Here is a 13245-nt window from a genome sequence, read left to right on the forward strand (position 1 = left end):
TAGTGGGATCAGCCAATAGTCATTTCAGAATGAAAAATTGCATAGGACTTGGCAGAATTTCTGCAATAGGACTATATGGTTTGCTTCTGTTCCAAAGCGAAAAGGAAGGCTCTACACCATTCTTTCCCTGCATAATTTTGCTCAAGTACATTGACTTTTTTCAACATTTTTTTTAAAAAATCTGACTCTATCCATTCTTCTCATTGGCACCTTATTCTGCAGGTTAACGATTTGTGTGTCTTTTAAAAGTAACGTACACACATACACACCATTGACCAGTATTCTGCATGAATCTGCTACCTAACTATTATTTTAATTGTAAATCTTGGCTGGTCATTAAAAAAAAAATCACTTTATTTACCTTTATTGAGGTTTTATTGTTGGGCGCTGCCCAGAGTCACTTTTGGTGAAATGGGTGGTTAGATAAATTTTATAATAAATAAATAAATAAAATTAAATAATCTGACAGCTGAGGAACTGAGCATCTGTATGCCTAAACTAGTGAAGCTAAAAAAAAAAAAATCCAAGCAAAAGCTAAACAAAGAAAACCATAATCTATGCATTCTTCTTTCTTCTCCTTTGCTGTTCAACAACAGTACTTTGTGCTATATTGGATGAAGAATGTCACAGATACATCATAAGCCAGTCTTGCAACCCAGGATTAATGGGAAGTTATCCATGTCACACATTTACTACTCTTGAAAGATATATTGCAACTTTATTAGTTAAGAGCCACGGAAGCTCTGCTCCTATTTACTATCATTTTACAAACTGACCTGCAGATGGCACTGCTCAACTGCTCCAGTGACAAATTTCATCAAAGTAACAAAAATGAGAAGAGCCTTGGAAAATACTATTTTTCAGTCATACCAGACATATGATTATTTATGCTCTCAAATTACATTTGTTTGGTGTGAGAGTCATACATTAAAAAAAAAGAACCAAGCAGCCATTAATAGTCAACATGAAAGAAACACTTCTTTTAGTTCATCCAACAGCATGACTTGGGCTGAGGGTGGGGAAAAAAATACATTCACAGAACATATTTGCAACAGCCATTTCTTCTGAAAAGTGTAATTCTCATATCCTAAGTCTGCCTACTTGAACCCACTTCTTGTACCAAGCAGTGCAAACATCATAGCAACTTTTCCGGTCCATAAGCGAGAGGGGCATCTGTCATCCTTAGCTGTGCTAATATTAAAACAATGTTTCCTTCTTTAATCTAATAGCATTGCATTCAAGAGCAGCCACAAGGTTTACATAATCTCTTGCATTTTGCTTCATAAGATTTGGTTGAAAAATCAGGTGTCAAGTAATGGGTGGGATCTGTGCTTATTGGCTGATGCCTCTGGCCCCTCATTCGGCTGTCATTCGGCTGCCATTCGGCTTCTGTCTAACTAAAGAGCTGGAGGTAACAGCATTGTGCCAGTTGTCAAATCAAGCCTTTATTTCAGTCATTGACCAGCATAATTGCAGATCAGGTATGGGTAGATATCTCAGCAATGGAGAAAGGTCCTTAGATGCATGTTCCTCAGGTAATTGTTATGTAAACAGATTGTTTTAGTCTCATGTAAAACAATTATAATTAAGATCGGAATTGTCAAACTAAGTCTATACAGTTCTCTCACTTCTCTTTGTTTTCTGCCTCTCATATGGCAGAAAACACTGCATTTCGGTGTTTAAATCATCACTTTTTGAAAGAAACTGGTCAAAGGTAAAAAAAAAAGTTGGTTTATTAAAAAAATCTTGGCTTATTTAAATTAGATAGGTTTTGGTTTTGTTCAAATGTAATTATAAGCTGATCTAATGATAAACTAAGGATCTGAAGCTTCTAATCTTATTGTGGCTGTACCCAAGGAGAAGAGGGAAGAAGAAACTGATGACCTCCACCCCCCAATTCAGTATTTTAGCATTAGATTCAGACTGGAACATTGTGAAGAACAAGTGTACAAAGGCTCACGTGAAACAGCAAGCTCCTTGTGAGAAGATCTGATTTTCCATCACAATGGATAATTTCCTAACCTGCAAATGTACTATAGTTCATCTATAGCAAATCTGTTCTTAAAAGAATATTCCACTTTGGACAGTGGGTCTGAACTTTTAGCAATAGAGTTAAATAGGTAACGTAGCCTGATTCTTAGCATATAATGTTTGCACGCTTTCTTACAAGTAGTTATTTTATTTTTGAGGGCAAGCTCTATGTGAGGGATAAAAAACTAGCATAGATATTTATGTTAATATTTTATCCATTTCCATCTGTGAAATGATCTTTTTGCAAATTAATGTTTTTCATCATCAATATTTGCGGAATGCCAATTAAAAATGCCTGCTTTCCTTGCATAGGTTATTTTTTTTTAAAAAAAATACACACTTCATCTTTAATCTGTTGCAATTATATAGAAAAGCATTTTCATTCTCATTTAATTCCTGAAGTAAGTGCAATTTTTGGACACTCTAGAAATAGTACGTCAGATAGATTTTTTAAAAATATATATTTTAAGGTGTGATTTCCTCACTATTTGCAAAAACAAGCAATCGGTAAATTTTATTAATACTTTATCTGCTTATATAGAACATCATCCCACAATCCTGACATTTGAAGGGCAACCTGAATTCCAAAAGTAACTGTAATATTGATATCCCTGTGGGGAGGAAGATTACTGGGGTGTAGCCACAGTCTATTAGGCAGTATAAATAGGGCAAATAAATATACTCTGTCCTGACAGACAAGGTTAACAAAGTTTTGTCCTACTAGTGCTGGACACCAATAAATACTTTATACATTTCAGTGCTCAAATTTACACCCACTTTTACCAAGCTCCATTTTCAGAATTACTTCAAAGATGTTTTTCTCTGGGTTGCATAGTAAAGACTATGTGGCATCTTTTTAAAAAAATTGTGGTTATCCCACCTTTATTATTTTTATAAATAACTCAAGGCAGTAAACATACCCATACTTCTTCCGCATCCTAATTTCTCCGCAGTAACAACCCTGAGAAGTGACTTGGGTTGAAAAAGACTGATTGACTCAAGCTCACTCAGATGGCTTTCATTCCTAAGGCAGGACCAGAATTAATAGTCTTCTGGTTTATATTCTGATGCCCTAACTATTACATCAAATTGGTCTATATGCATTATTTTTTATAAAACATATATTAATGCACTCTTAATATAAATAAAAATGCTGTAAATGAAATATAATGGTATTATTTTTTTCCCATGAGTGAACCAGAGGACTGGTTAATTCACTGAATGTTCTCTTACTAATGTTTTACCCTTCTTTGGCTCTTTCTTTGATTCTGTTGATTTTTATTTTTCCATAAAACAATTCAAGCTATATGAAAACCCATAACAACACAATAAGAGCAAACAAAAGAATGCCTGCAAAAATGAGCGCTCTGGTTCCCTTTGGGGACCACTCAGACCTGCCTTATTTTAGCCATCCTGCATGAAAAAAAAACCCCTTACTACTTTATTCTTTATGAAGACATATAATTACTCAGATCGACAATTAATATGCACTATACGTTTGTCTAAAAACAGCCTTACTCATAAAAGGTTGTCCATCCCGTTTCATCACTTTTTGTTGCCAGGAGACCACTGCTTCCATGATATGTCATTAATCCAAGTTCCAAGGTCTGGGTTGACACTGCTTTGAGACCACCGTTGGTGCTGACAGCAAGAGTCACAATTTGATTGTCAGGCATTAAAAAATGGCGTGCAGCTCCATTGGTGTCCCGCCTAATTTTCAGAGAGTTGCCGTTATTATCAACCAACTCAGTCACATCGTTATCAGTACTATAGGTGAAATTATATAGATATTCCCCTGTGACAAGACTGAGAGTATATTGATGGATACCATCAATGTTGAAGATGTACAGCTCCTGCTCTCTTGGTGAAGCAATTTCATATTGGTTGAAAGAGTTGAGGATTGGTTTATTTTTGCTGACTGCTCTGATGCGTATGTTTCCAAGATCTGCTATATAAATTGTACCATCTGGTGCTACCGCTAAGGAGGACGGGGTGTTTAAGATGGCATCAGTTGCATAAGCATCATCCCCAGCATAGCAATTACAGTTGACGTCATTTTTGCAGTCACAGTCTGAAGCTGCCCCAGCCAGAAGACAAATCTCGCCATTCGTGGTGACCTGACGAAGCCGGTTAATTTTTTTCTCATCTGTTTCACTGATGTAAAGAATGCCAGCGTGTGAGATGGCAATGGCACTGGCTGACTCCAAAGCAGAATGAATGGCCAGTTTACTAAGAGAGTAGTCTATCCCAGGAACCTGACAGTGCATTGGACGACCAGCAATAATGCTAACCTGATGGTTCTCAGTGATTCGCAAAATGACATTATTCTCCAAAACATACAGTGAGTTATCCATTGGATTGACAGCCAGATCAGTTGGCCATTCCAGTCGCACCTATAGAATAAACAACACATTACAATTGCTTTAAAAACTTTTGATGAACAAAGGTTTGTGGGGAACAGCAAATAATTGGCCAGTTTTAACGGAGTTAGTCAAGAATCAAAGCTGTATGCAGTTGCCTTAGACAATATTATTTTCAGTATTCATTAAACCTACATGCAGTCAGCTCTCTGGATCTTTATGTAAAAGATTAATTGTCCCCTTTCCAGTTAAAGGATAACCAAAGCTAATTAAACCACATCACAGTTCTATTTTTCTGTTGTACTGTAGATATATAGAAGCTTCTGCAAAAAAGGCTTGGCTTTTTTGTATTGCTTGGCTTTTTTGTATTGCTAATTATGTTAAATATTATATGTTGTATAATCAGCAATAACTTTTTTCCCCAGCAGGCTAAAACTTCTGGTGTATATTGGAGATAACCACAAGACATTTATCCATCTGTTTTATTATCAGAAACAAATAACATTCTACCTGGGTAACATCCATGCTGGAATCACAGCTCAGTGGCCGAACAGCAGTTAGATCGTTAGAGCCTAGCAGAGTTGATATGATACCATTCTGATCAACTTTCCTGATCATTGTTGCATCAACAAAGTACATAAGGCCATATTTATCCACTGCAATACCTGCCAACGTGAAACAAAAACAAAAATAAGATTTTTGCTGAAATATTTCTGAAGAACTTAGATTATACTGTATATATCAGTGATGGCGAACCTTTTAAAGACCAAGTGCCCAAACTGCAACCCAAAATCCACTTATGTATCATCGCCACGACCCACCCGTACCGGGTAACCCACCCACACCGGTTAATCCACCCGTACCTGATAACCCGCCCGTACCGACATCACTATCACCGTCTGACCCACCCTGATTTTTCAAGTTAGTTAGTTAAGGTTGAAACGCTCTAGAAAAAAAAGGACGCTCTTCAACTTTAACTAACTAACTTGGAAAAAAACAAAAACGTGTGAGCGGCGGAGGCCTAAAGCGAAAAGATTTTATAAAACCCAGCTGAAGGCCTAGGACTAGGGCGATGGCGCACGTACCCACAGAGATGGCTCTGCATGCCATCTGTGGCACGCGTGCCATAGGTTCGCCACCACGGGTATATATAATCATCTATCATCTATCATTACATATCAACCATTCCCCTGAGAATTTATCCTTTTGATATTTTGTGCTTTCAAATTCAGTTTTGGCCAATTAAAAGAGTATTAAAGTCCATTATATATATATATATATATATATATACATAATATCTATAAATGTATTTCCATTCTAATCCTAATTCAATATGATTTCTTTTCTTTTTCCTTGTATTTTAAAAAAAGATTATTCGTTCTTTTTTTTCCCTACAGTACAGACTACATTCAAATAAAACATAATTGGAAATCTAGGAATAAAACTTTCATATTAAGTTCAGAAAATTCCACGGTCTATGCCATTTGCTATCATGCCACCCTAAGCTTCTTCAGATTTCTTTTTGTCATTCTTCCCTGTATGAAAGGGATATTCCAAGAAAACAGTAATGTTGCCTAGAATCTGAGACTTTTTATCTCCCTCAGTGTTCACCAAGCTCCCTGTGCTACCCAATTTTATCTATTGCTTTGATCTCTTTTTTCTTTATTAAAAATAATTACACGGAAAGAGGACATTCTGCAAAGAAAAACACACATTTCCAGCATTACTTTTATTTCCAAGAATGCTTCTACACTTTGGTTAACCCTATGGGTAGTCTTAAAAAATAAACATGGTAGGTGTGTGCAGCTCGGCATTTTGTTTGGAAATATATTTAACTGTCTGAAGTTGGGGGAAGATAAAGAGGAGGGGTAGGAAGTGACAGAGAGTATGGGAATCAACCTTTGCTAAGTTTGCTTTCGGGTAAATGATTGTTTTGTGAGAGCATCCAAAATATGTTTTGAAACTACCAATATGCTCAATGATCCAAAAAGGTTCCTGGCCTACAACAGCCAAGGTAATAACTTATATCTTTGGAACTAGGCTAGGAACAAAATTTACGGTAGTTTGAACAATTAAGGAAAGCTTACCATAACGGCATTTTCAATATAATAAGTTAGAATTATTTATTCATTCAATTTGGAAGGTAGAATTCATACATAGCCTTTAGGTAGCAATTTATTTTATTTAGTATTTCTTTACAGTTCTTCTAGTGTTTTCATTAATTCCAAAGGGCTGAATAGCTAGAGTCTTAAACTGCAATCCTAGGGCCAATAAACAATATCTCAAAGTAAATGTTTTATTTTTGGATTACGCTACCCAAATCAGCCATTTGCTACACAACAGCAGGTGATGCCCCTTACCTCGAGGGCTCATTAATGTTGCATCTATTGCTTTCCCTCCATCACCACATCTGGCCTCATCAAAAGGCAGGCACTGCTCTCCTGTCCCTGCAACCACTTCCGAATTACCAGCCAGGTCTTTTGCACCAGTAAGGCTCTTGACTTTATAAATACGACGACTGTTGGTATCCGAAACATAAAGAGAGCCTGAAACAGGATCCACAGCTAGATAGTACTTGTGGGCAGGATTGTTACTTGAGGAGAAAGAGAGAGAGAAAAAAATAATAGCTTCAGAAGGTCTGGTGTACAGAGAGATCATTGAGCAGATATATATTAATCCGTTTCAGCCCAGGAGCATGAATTTGCCATCCTTGTGTCTAAAAGCAATCCCATAGACACCCTGCCCTCGTATAACATGCCTAACCTACTTCCATTTCTGGATTCACACAATACACCAACCCAATTAACTGGCTTCCCACAACATGCTAAGTCTTACAAGAGCTTGGCATGCTGTGTCAAAGCATCTGCTAGCTCTCTACTTGTACTGGTTTCATAGTGTACCATGAGGTTTGGCAGCCCCAATTCCCGCTTCCTTTCAGTTTGGCTAGAACAGATAGAGTTTAGGTTTGGGTGTGAGAAAACCACTGCTCTAAACTGACATGACAGCCTGAAGAAATTTCCTCCTCACAACCTCTCCAATTGCAGGACTGTGATTGTGCAAATCTAAGGGACAATAATGTCATTCTTTACCTATCACTTTGAATTCCTCGGATGAAGGGCAGATGGAAAAGTGGTAAATAAATAAAGCTGGCGGGGGCTTTTACGTAACCCCCCTAGCTTTATTTTACTTTACACTTACAACCACCGTACACAAAAAATAGAGTTTAATAAAGACATCAGAACAAATGTGGTTATACTCTGACTCATGTGGTTATAGTCTCATTATACTTGAGTCACTTTAAATGAAGACTCCATTAAAACCTCACATTTACAATCTAAGTCAAGAATTGTCGAATCGAGTGATCCTTCAAGGACAGTTAATGTTCTGTTTTCTACCTTGGTTTTTAATCAATCTTTCTTTGAGCATTACATCATTCTATTTCCCCCACATCTCCAAAACTAGAATAGACTGATTTACATCTCACTAACAAGGGCAATGGAAACATATATGATTCTCATGAATTTCCATTTATGGATTTCTTTTTTTCCATCCATGAGAATCCATTTATTATACAAAGCATAAACGTTTTGTTTTGGAACAATGCTTTGAGAAATAATGTAACCACAAATGCAAAATATATGAGACTCGAATTTTAAATTGCTTTTGACAGGAGGCGTATTTAGTTTTTTTTTAAAAAAAAATACAGCATCTGTGCTGGCTTGTAAAATCTTTATCCCATCTTCCTGCATTGCCAAATAATAGAGAATATTCCAACCTGCTCTGATGCTCTATAAAAGGTAGGTAAGCTCATAATTTTTAATTACACACATCCTTCCCTCTTAATAAAAAGAGCTTTTTTAGAAAGAGTTTTTATAGTGTGTTGGGGGAGCCTGGGATGATTAGAAGTATAACACCTACATTTAGTATTCTAAAATAGTAACAAATGTCATAAGATTAGTTACTTTCAAGGTTAAAGCTGAAGTAGGGCAAAATTGTCTTTGTTATTAAAATAAAATCAAGATGTTCTCTCTTCGAAGGTTTTCTGTTCAAAGCCTAAGCTTTGAAGTGCTTCACATTTCCCTTTGAGAAAAGGAGCAACATGCATTCAAAGTGTGTGGGAATGGCTTTGCTATTATTACTGATTGCCCAGAAAACAATTTTCTCACAATATAAAAATGCATAGTGAAATAATTTCCGCTGTGTTTTATCTTCGTTACTGCTTGTTTGAAACAAAGCAGCTCAAACCTATGGCTTAGGAAAATTGTTAAAATCAGCTGCATCTTCATATTTGGCTGACAGCCTTTGATGGCGTCTCCAGAAAGATATAGTACAGGTAGTCCTTGACCTATGATCATTTCTTCAGCAACCATTTGAAGTTACAATAACAAGAAACAAATGATTGATCCTTGGAGTCCTGGCCATCCTAGAACTCTCCCCCCCCAACTGTCATGTGACCACAATTTGGGTGTTTGGCAATTGGTTTGCACTTATGACCAGTTGCAATGCCCCATGATCACATGATCACCTTTTGCAACTTTTGTTGTCCTGCAGGGAAGATACCAAGTCACTGGGGTAAATTTCCCCCACCTGCATAATATTCCTTAGCCTCTTTGATTTCATGCTGTGCCAACCACTCACACACCCCCATGCACCCCTTCTGCACACTTCCTGAACTGTGCCATGCCTCTTGCACATCTCCTCAGAACACCAACCTGTATCATGTTTTTTGCACACTACTTAGTACCCCTTTATCAACCCATGTCATGCCTGTCATGAACCTCATTGCATTCTTGCATCCCCTCATGCCCCTCCCTGACCCTCACGATGCCTCTGGTGCACGCCTTTGCACCCACTAACACTCTATCCTGCATCCTTTGCCTTCACCCAGTAGCAGCCATTGCCCTGCCTGTTGGCCTGAGACTTGCAACTTTCTGTTGGCTTCCTCATGGACTTTGGTTGTGGGAAGCCAGTAGGATGCTGCTTCAGCTAATAACCATGGGATTCAGTTAACAATGGCAATCAGCAATGTAGGGATGGCCCTTGTTAAGGGATGTGGTTATGTTTTATGATTGCATTGCTTAGCAATGGAAATCCTAGTTCCAATTGCTGTTATAAGTTGAGGACTACCTGTACTTGAGAAGGTATGTTAGCACATGGACAGTCTCTGCTCATTCCTGTCGTGATAATGTATGATCTTGTAGATTTTTGAATGTTGCCTGCCTTGCAGGTAAGGCCTACAGGTAAATGTGTAACTGCCACAGCCAGATGCACGTGTCTAGGTTTGCGGCTTACACTCCTACTTGTTCTTCAGTCAGTTCATTTGGGTGGGTCTTGCCTACAGCCTTCAAGATAGAAGCTTTAGTCCAGCATTATAAGTAGTTTTTTTCTCTTCATTACAACAGAAATGAGCGTGGTATATGTTCATTAATACTTCCCACTTTATAATTATTTCAAGGTAGGTAATTTGAACTTATGATCTGGACAACCTTGGTTTAGATTGTATCTCCGCCATAGTGTCATTCAATGTGTATAAAGAGCAGGGGGCTCATTAAAAGAGTAAAAATGCCTCTGTGTTGAATAAGGAATGCATAGAACAGCCCTAGCTACTTTTTGGGTTGTTCAGTGGATGATATAGTGATCTTACAATGGTTCACAAAGCACAAGATATCTATTCAGTAAGTAAAATGTATGTAAAATAGACAATTTGATATCAAATGCTTTGGTTTTCTTTCCATGTGTTCCTTATATCTCATAATATTGGGATCAACTTCAGCACTGGTACTGCAATCCCCAAGATTCAAGGAGGTAAAGCATTATGGGGTTCTTGGTGCTCCCTGAGCTTAATTGTTTTCTAGCAGCAGCAGCGTTAGCTGATGATGTTACCTAGTTTGGTAACATCATAAACCTCTGCAAAAAAACAGCCAAGCTCAGAGAGCACCAAGGACCCCTCATTTGAACTCCGATCTGCAAATATTCTTTTTTATAGGCACAGCATTACTTCAAAGAAGGCTTTCATAATATTTTCACCCTCTAGAAGGCATTGTACGGACTAATTAGTTTCTAAGGTTTCCTGAAAGCATGACTGCCTCTTTCCTGTTCTCTTGTAAGATTAGCATTCTGTAATCTGCAGCTATCCTATAAACTCATACATTTCAGCCAACCACACAATAGTTTAGATTGTGGCAAATCTTTTCTTTTTTGCCTTCATAACAAATCAATCCTAAAATACTGCAATGTTAATTCTCTATATTGGTAATAACGTCCCTCAGATCTGACACAAAGCTAAGCTATTGTTTTGCTGAAATCTTTCTGCCTTATTTCATAGGGTCATTGAGTGTCTTGAGATATTAGAGGCTTTTTCTAATAAATCTATTTTGACAGGTGTTCAAGGTGTAGAGCAAGTGAACCACCTGCAAATTTAGAAATGTCAGCTTCAGCTATTCAAATAGACAACTGGACTAAATGGAGATACTCCTGCACAAACATCCCTGGGCTAACAGGCAGATGGAATGAGTATTTTAAATAAGATCTCTGCAGATGCCAGCCCTAGGTGACACAGGGCAAACTCCTTTAAAAGCCAAGAGAGTTTTTAAAAGACAGCAGAACAAAGACAGAAAATTAAGTTATTTCTTGTTAAGTAGATTTCTTGAGGGAGCAGAGTGAGATAAATAAAGCCAGCTCCACAATAAAAGATGTTCTGGACAATTACATTAGGCATGGTTGCAAACTGGGATTTGATGATACTCAGATTGGATGATACCCTTGTGAATAAAGTTGAAAAAAATGCATAAAAAAGGCAATTTTTGCTGATTTTGTCATTAAAAGAGATGTTCAAGACGACACCCACAATAATGCAATCAAAGCTCTGTCCATTTTCAATGTGCATTCTGCATTGTGTGTGTGTGATACACATTAAAACAGGCAGAGCTTTAATTGCACTGCCTTGACTTTTTTTGACAATGCGAGTACCCTAAATTGACTATGATAATGTAAGATTCCTAGTATTGTGTGACACTAAGTGAATTTATTAATAACACAGGTGAATTTAATTGGGGCAACAACTGTCTTATATACCGGCACAAGTAACATTTAACTTAGAATCTTCCATTTTTATTTCAGCAGCTCAATTTCACAAATGCTAATTTGTGTTAGAGTAAGGACAATACATTTGAGTTTAGCAGTTACAGCAAGAGACTTATAATATATCCAGAATGAAACTTTATTTGCAGTATCAATATATCTAGCTTGGTCAAACTGGATCTATGGGATCTTATGTTTTTATGTTATGCCTTAATTATTCAAATATTAAAACATTTTGCAATAATGTATCTAGGAATTGCAAAAGTTACCAGCAAGTACTGTAAATGCCTGATTGTGTTTTATGGTTTTTCACATGCTTCTAGGACAATGTCCAAAGATGTAGGGCAGATGAGCAAAACCATGCATGTAAAAAGTGAACAGCAAAAGGAATGAAACCCTTTGCAAAGGAATTTAAACTCACTTCAAAATAACTAATGAATTTGGTGATTGGATATAAACTGTTCAAAGTAACCTAATAATATTGAGTTAAAGGGTGAGATGGAATGGGAGAACAAATCTGGAGGGAAAAAATCCTTTAATGGATTGGAAATGAGTTTTTGACCCATTTCTAGTCCATTAGTGGTTTTCTAAACCCTTTTCAGCATTTACAAGAACCACTCCTGCAGTTTTCCTCAACCATTTAAACGAATTAGACACTACAGAGAAAATGGTCATATTGAAGTTTATTTGGAGTTCATTATATTCTCATTCCACTAATTCTTTGGTTGCTTTTTTACTGCATTTGTATAACTACTACTGCTTACCATATTTCTAACACAAAATTAGAACACTAATATTGCTACACCTGATACATTAAAAACAGAACATTGTACAAAAAAGCACAACACAAAAAGCAAACAAAATGGAACAAGCAAGCTATAGCAAATGATAATAGGATTGCAAACTTGGCTTACCTATGTTTAAATTCTTTATTTCTTTACAGAAAGAAAACAGAAAAGAAACAAGGGGGAGGGAGGGAAGAAAGAGAGAACAGTTAGCTGAAGAAGAGACCATGTAGCAAACATTACATATTGTCTTATTCTACAAGATGGCAAAAAGAAACCTGTTCCCAATGTGAATCTTGACTTATTCAGGCATGAAGCCGTACAGAAAGTGTTGCTGTCTCTGTATCTGCTGGGACGGACTCTTAAGACTTTTATTGTAAAAATACAATAGTCCATTCTGTCCCTTCCTCATACTCTTCTTAGTTTACAATGCAGTAGATGAAATTGGGCGCAGTACTCTAAAGGTGATTAGACTAATACTGAATACAGGATCATTACTAAACATTGGGCTCCCTTTACTGCAACCTAAGGTTGCTCCATTTTTTCTTGGAGCTGATTGCCATTTCTTATTCAGTTTGGGATATGTTAAGATGAACGTAATTTTTATATCTGTAGTTCCCGAACCTGTCTCTCCCATCTTGACTATATTTATTTCAACTGAATTTAACCAAATTTAGGCATAGTTTAGAGATTGTTTTAAATTTTCCTCCTACCTTCTGTGTTGCAGCCTACAATTTCTAGCTTTATTTTATTTACAATGTTTTTGTCCCTAATCCAGGACTAGGTCTATTACAGGTTCCTGGGGGCAGGGAAGTATCTTTCCATGCTAATGCAGACATTCATTGCATATGCCTGCTTAATAGACTGCTGATTCATGTAAAAGGAAAAACACTCAATCCACCTTTTACAATTCCGCCAACCAGAATATTCTGAGAAATCTCCTAAATGCTATGCTGAAACCAAAGTATGTTCTTTCCATAATTTTTCCT

At 37.0% G+C, this 13245-nt stretch overlaps 1 protein-coding gene across 1 annotated transcript in view; it reads right to left on the minus strand.

The window, feature by feature from the left end:
- TENM2 (teneurin transmembrane protein 2) overlaps positions 1 to 13245 on the minus strand; it is a gene marked incomplete at its 5' end in the record, with an annotated part of 346728 nt that overhangs the window by 33431 nt on the left and 300052 nt on the right. The window contains 4 exons of the mRNA XM_015819334.1: positions 3550 to 4424; positions 4902 to 5056; positions 6752 to 6984; positions 12386 to 12406. Coding sequence (XP_015674820.1) covers positions 3550 to 4424; positions 4902 to 5056; positions 6752 to 6984; positions 12386 to 12406 — 1284 coding nt within the window. The remainder of the gene's footprint in view (positions 1 to 3549; positions 4425 to 4901; positions 5057 to 6751; positions 6985 to 12385; positions 12407 to 13245) is intronic.

Source organism: Protobothrops mucrosquamatus, unplaced genomic scaffold, assembly GCF_001527695.2.
Source record: "Protobothrops mucrosquamatus isolate PMUCROS unplaced genomic scaffold, P.Mucros_1.0 scaffold898, whole genome shotgun sequence".
Classification (NCBI taxonomy): domain Eukaryota; kingdom Metazoa; phylum Chordata; class Lepidosauria; order Squamata; family Viperidae; genus Protobothrops; species Protobothrops mucrosquamatus.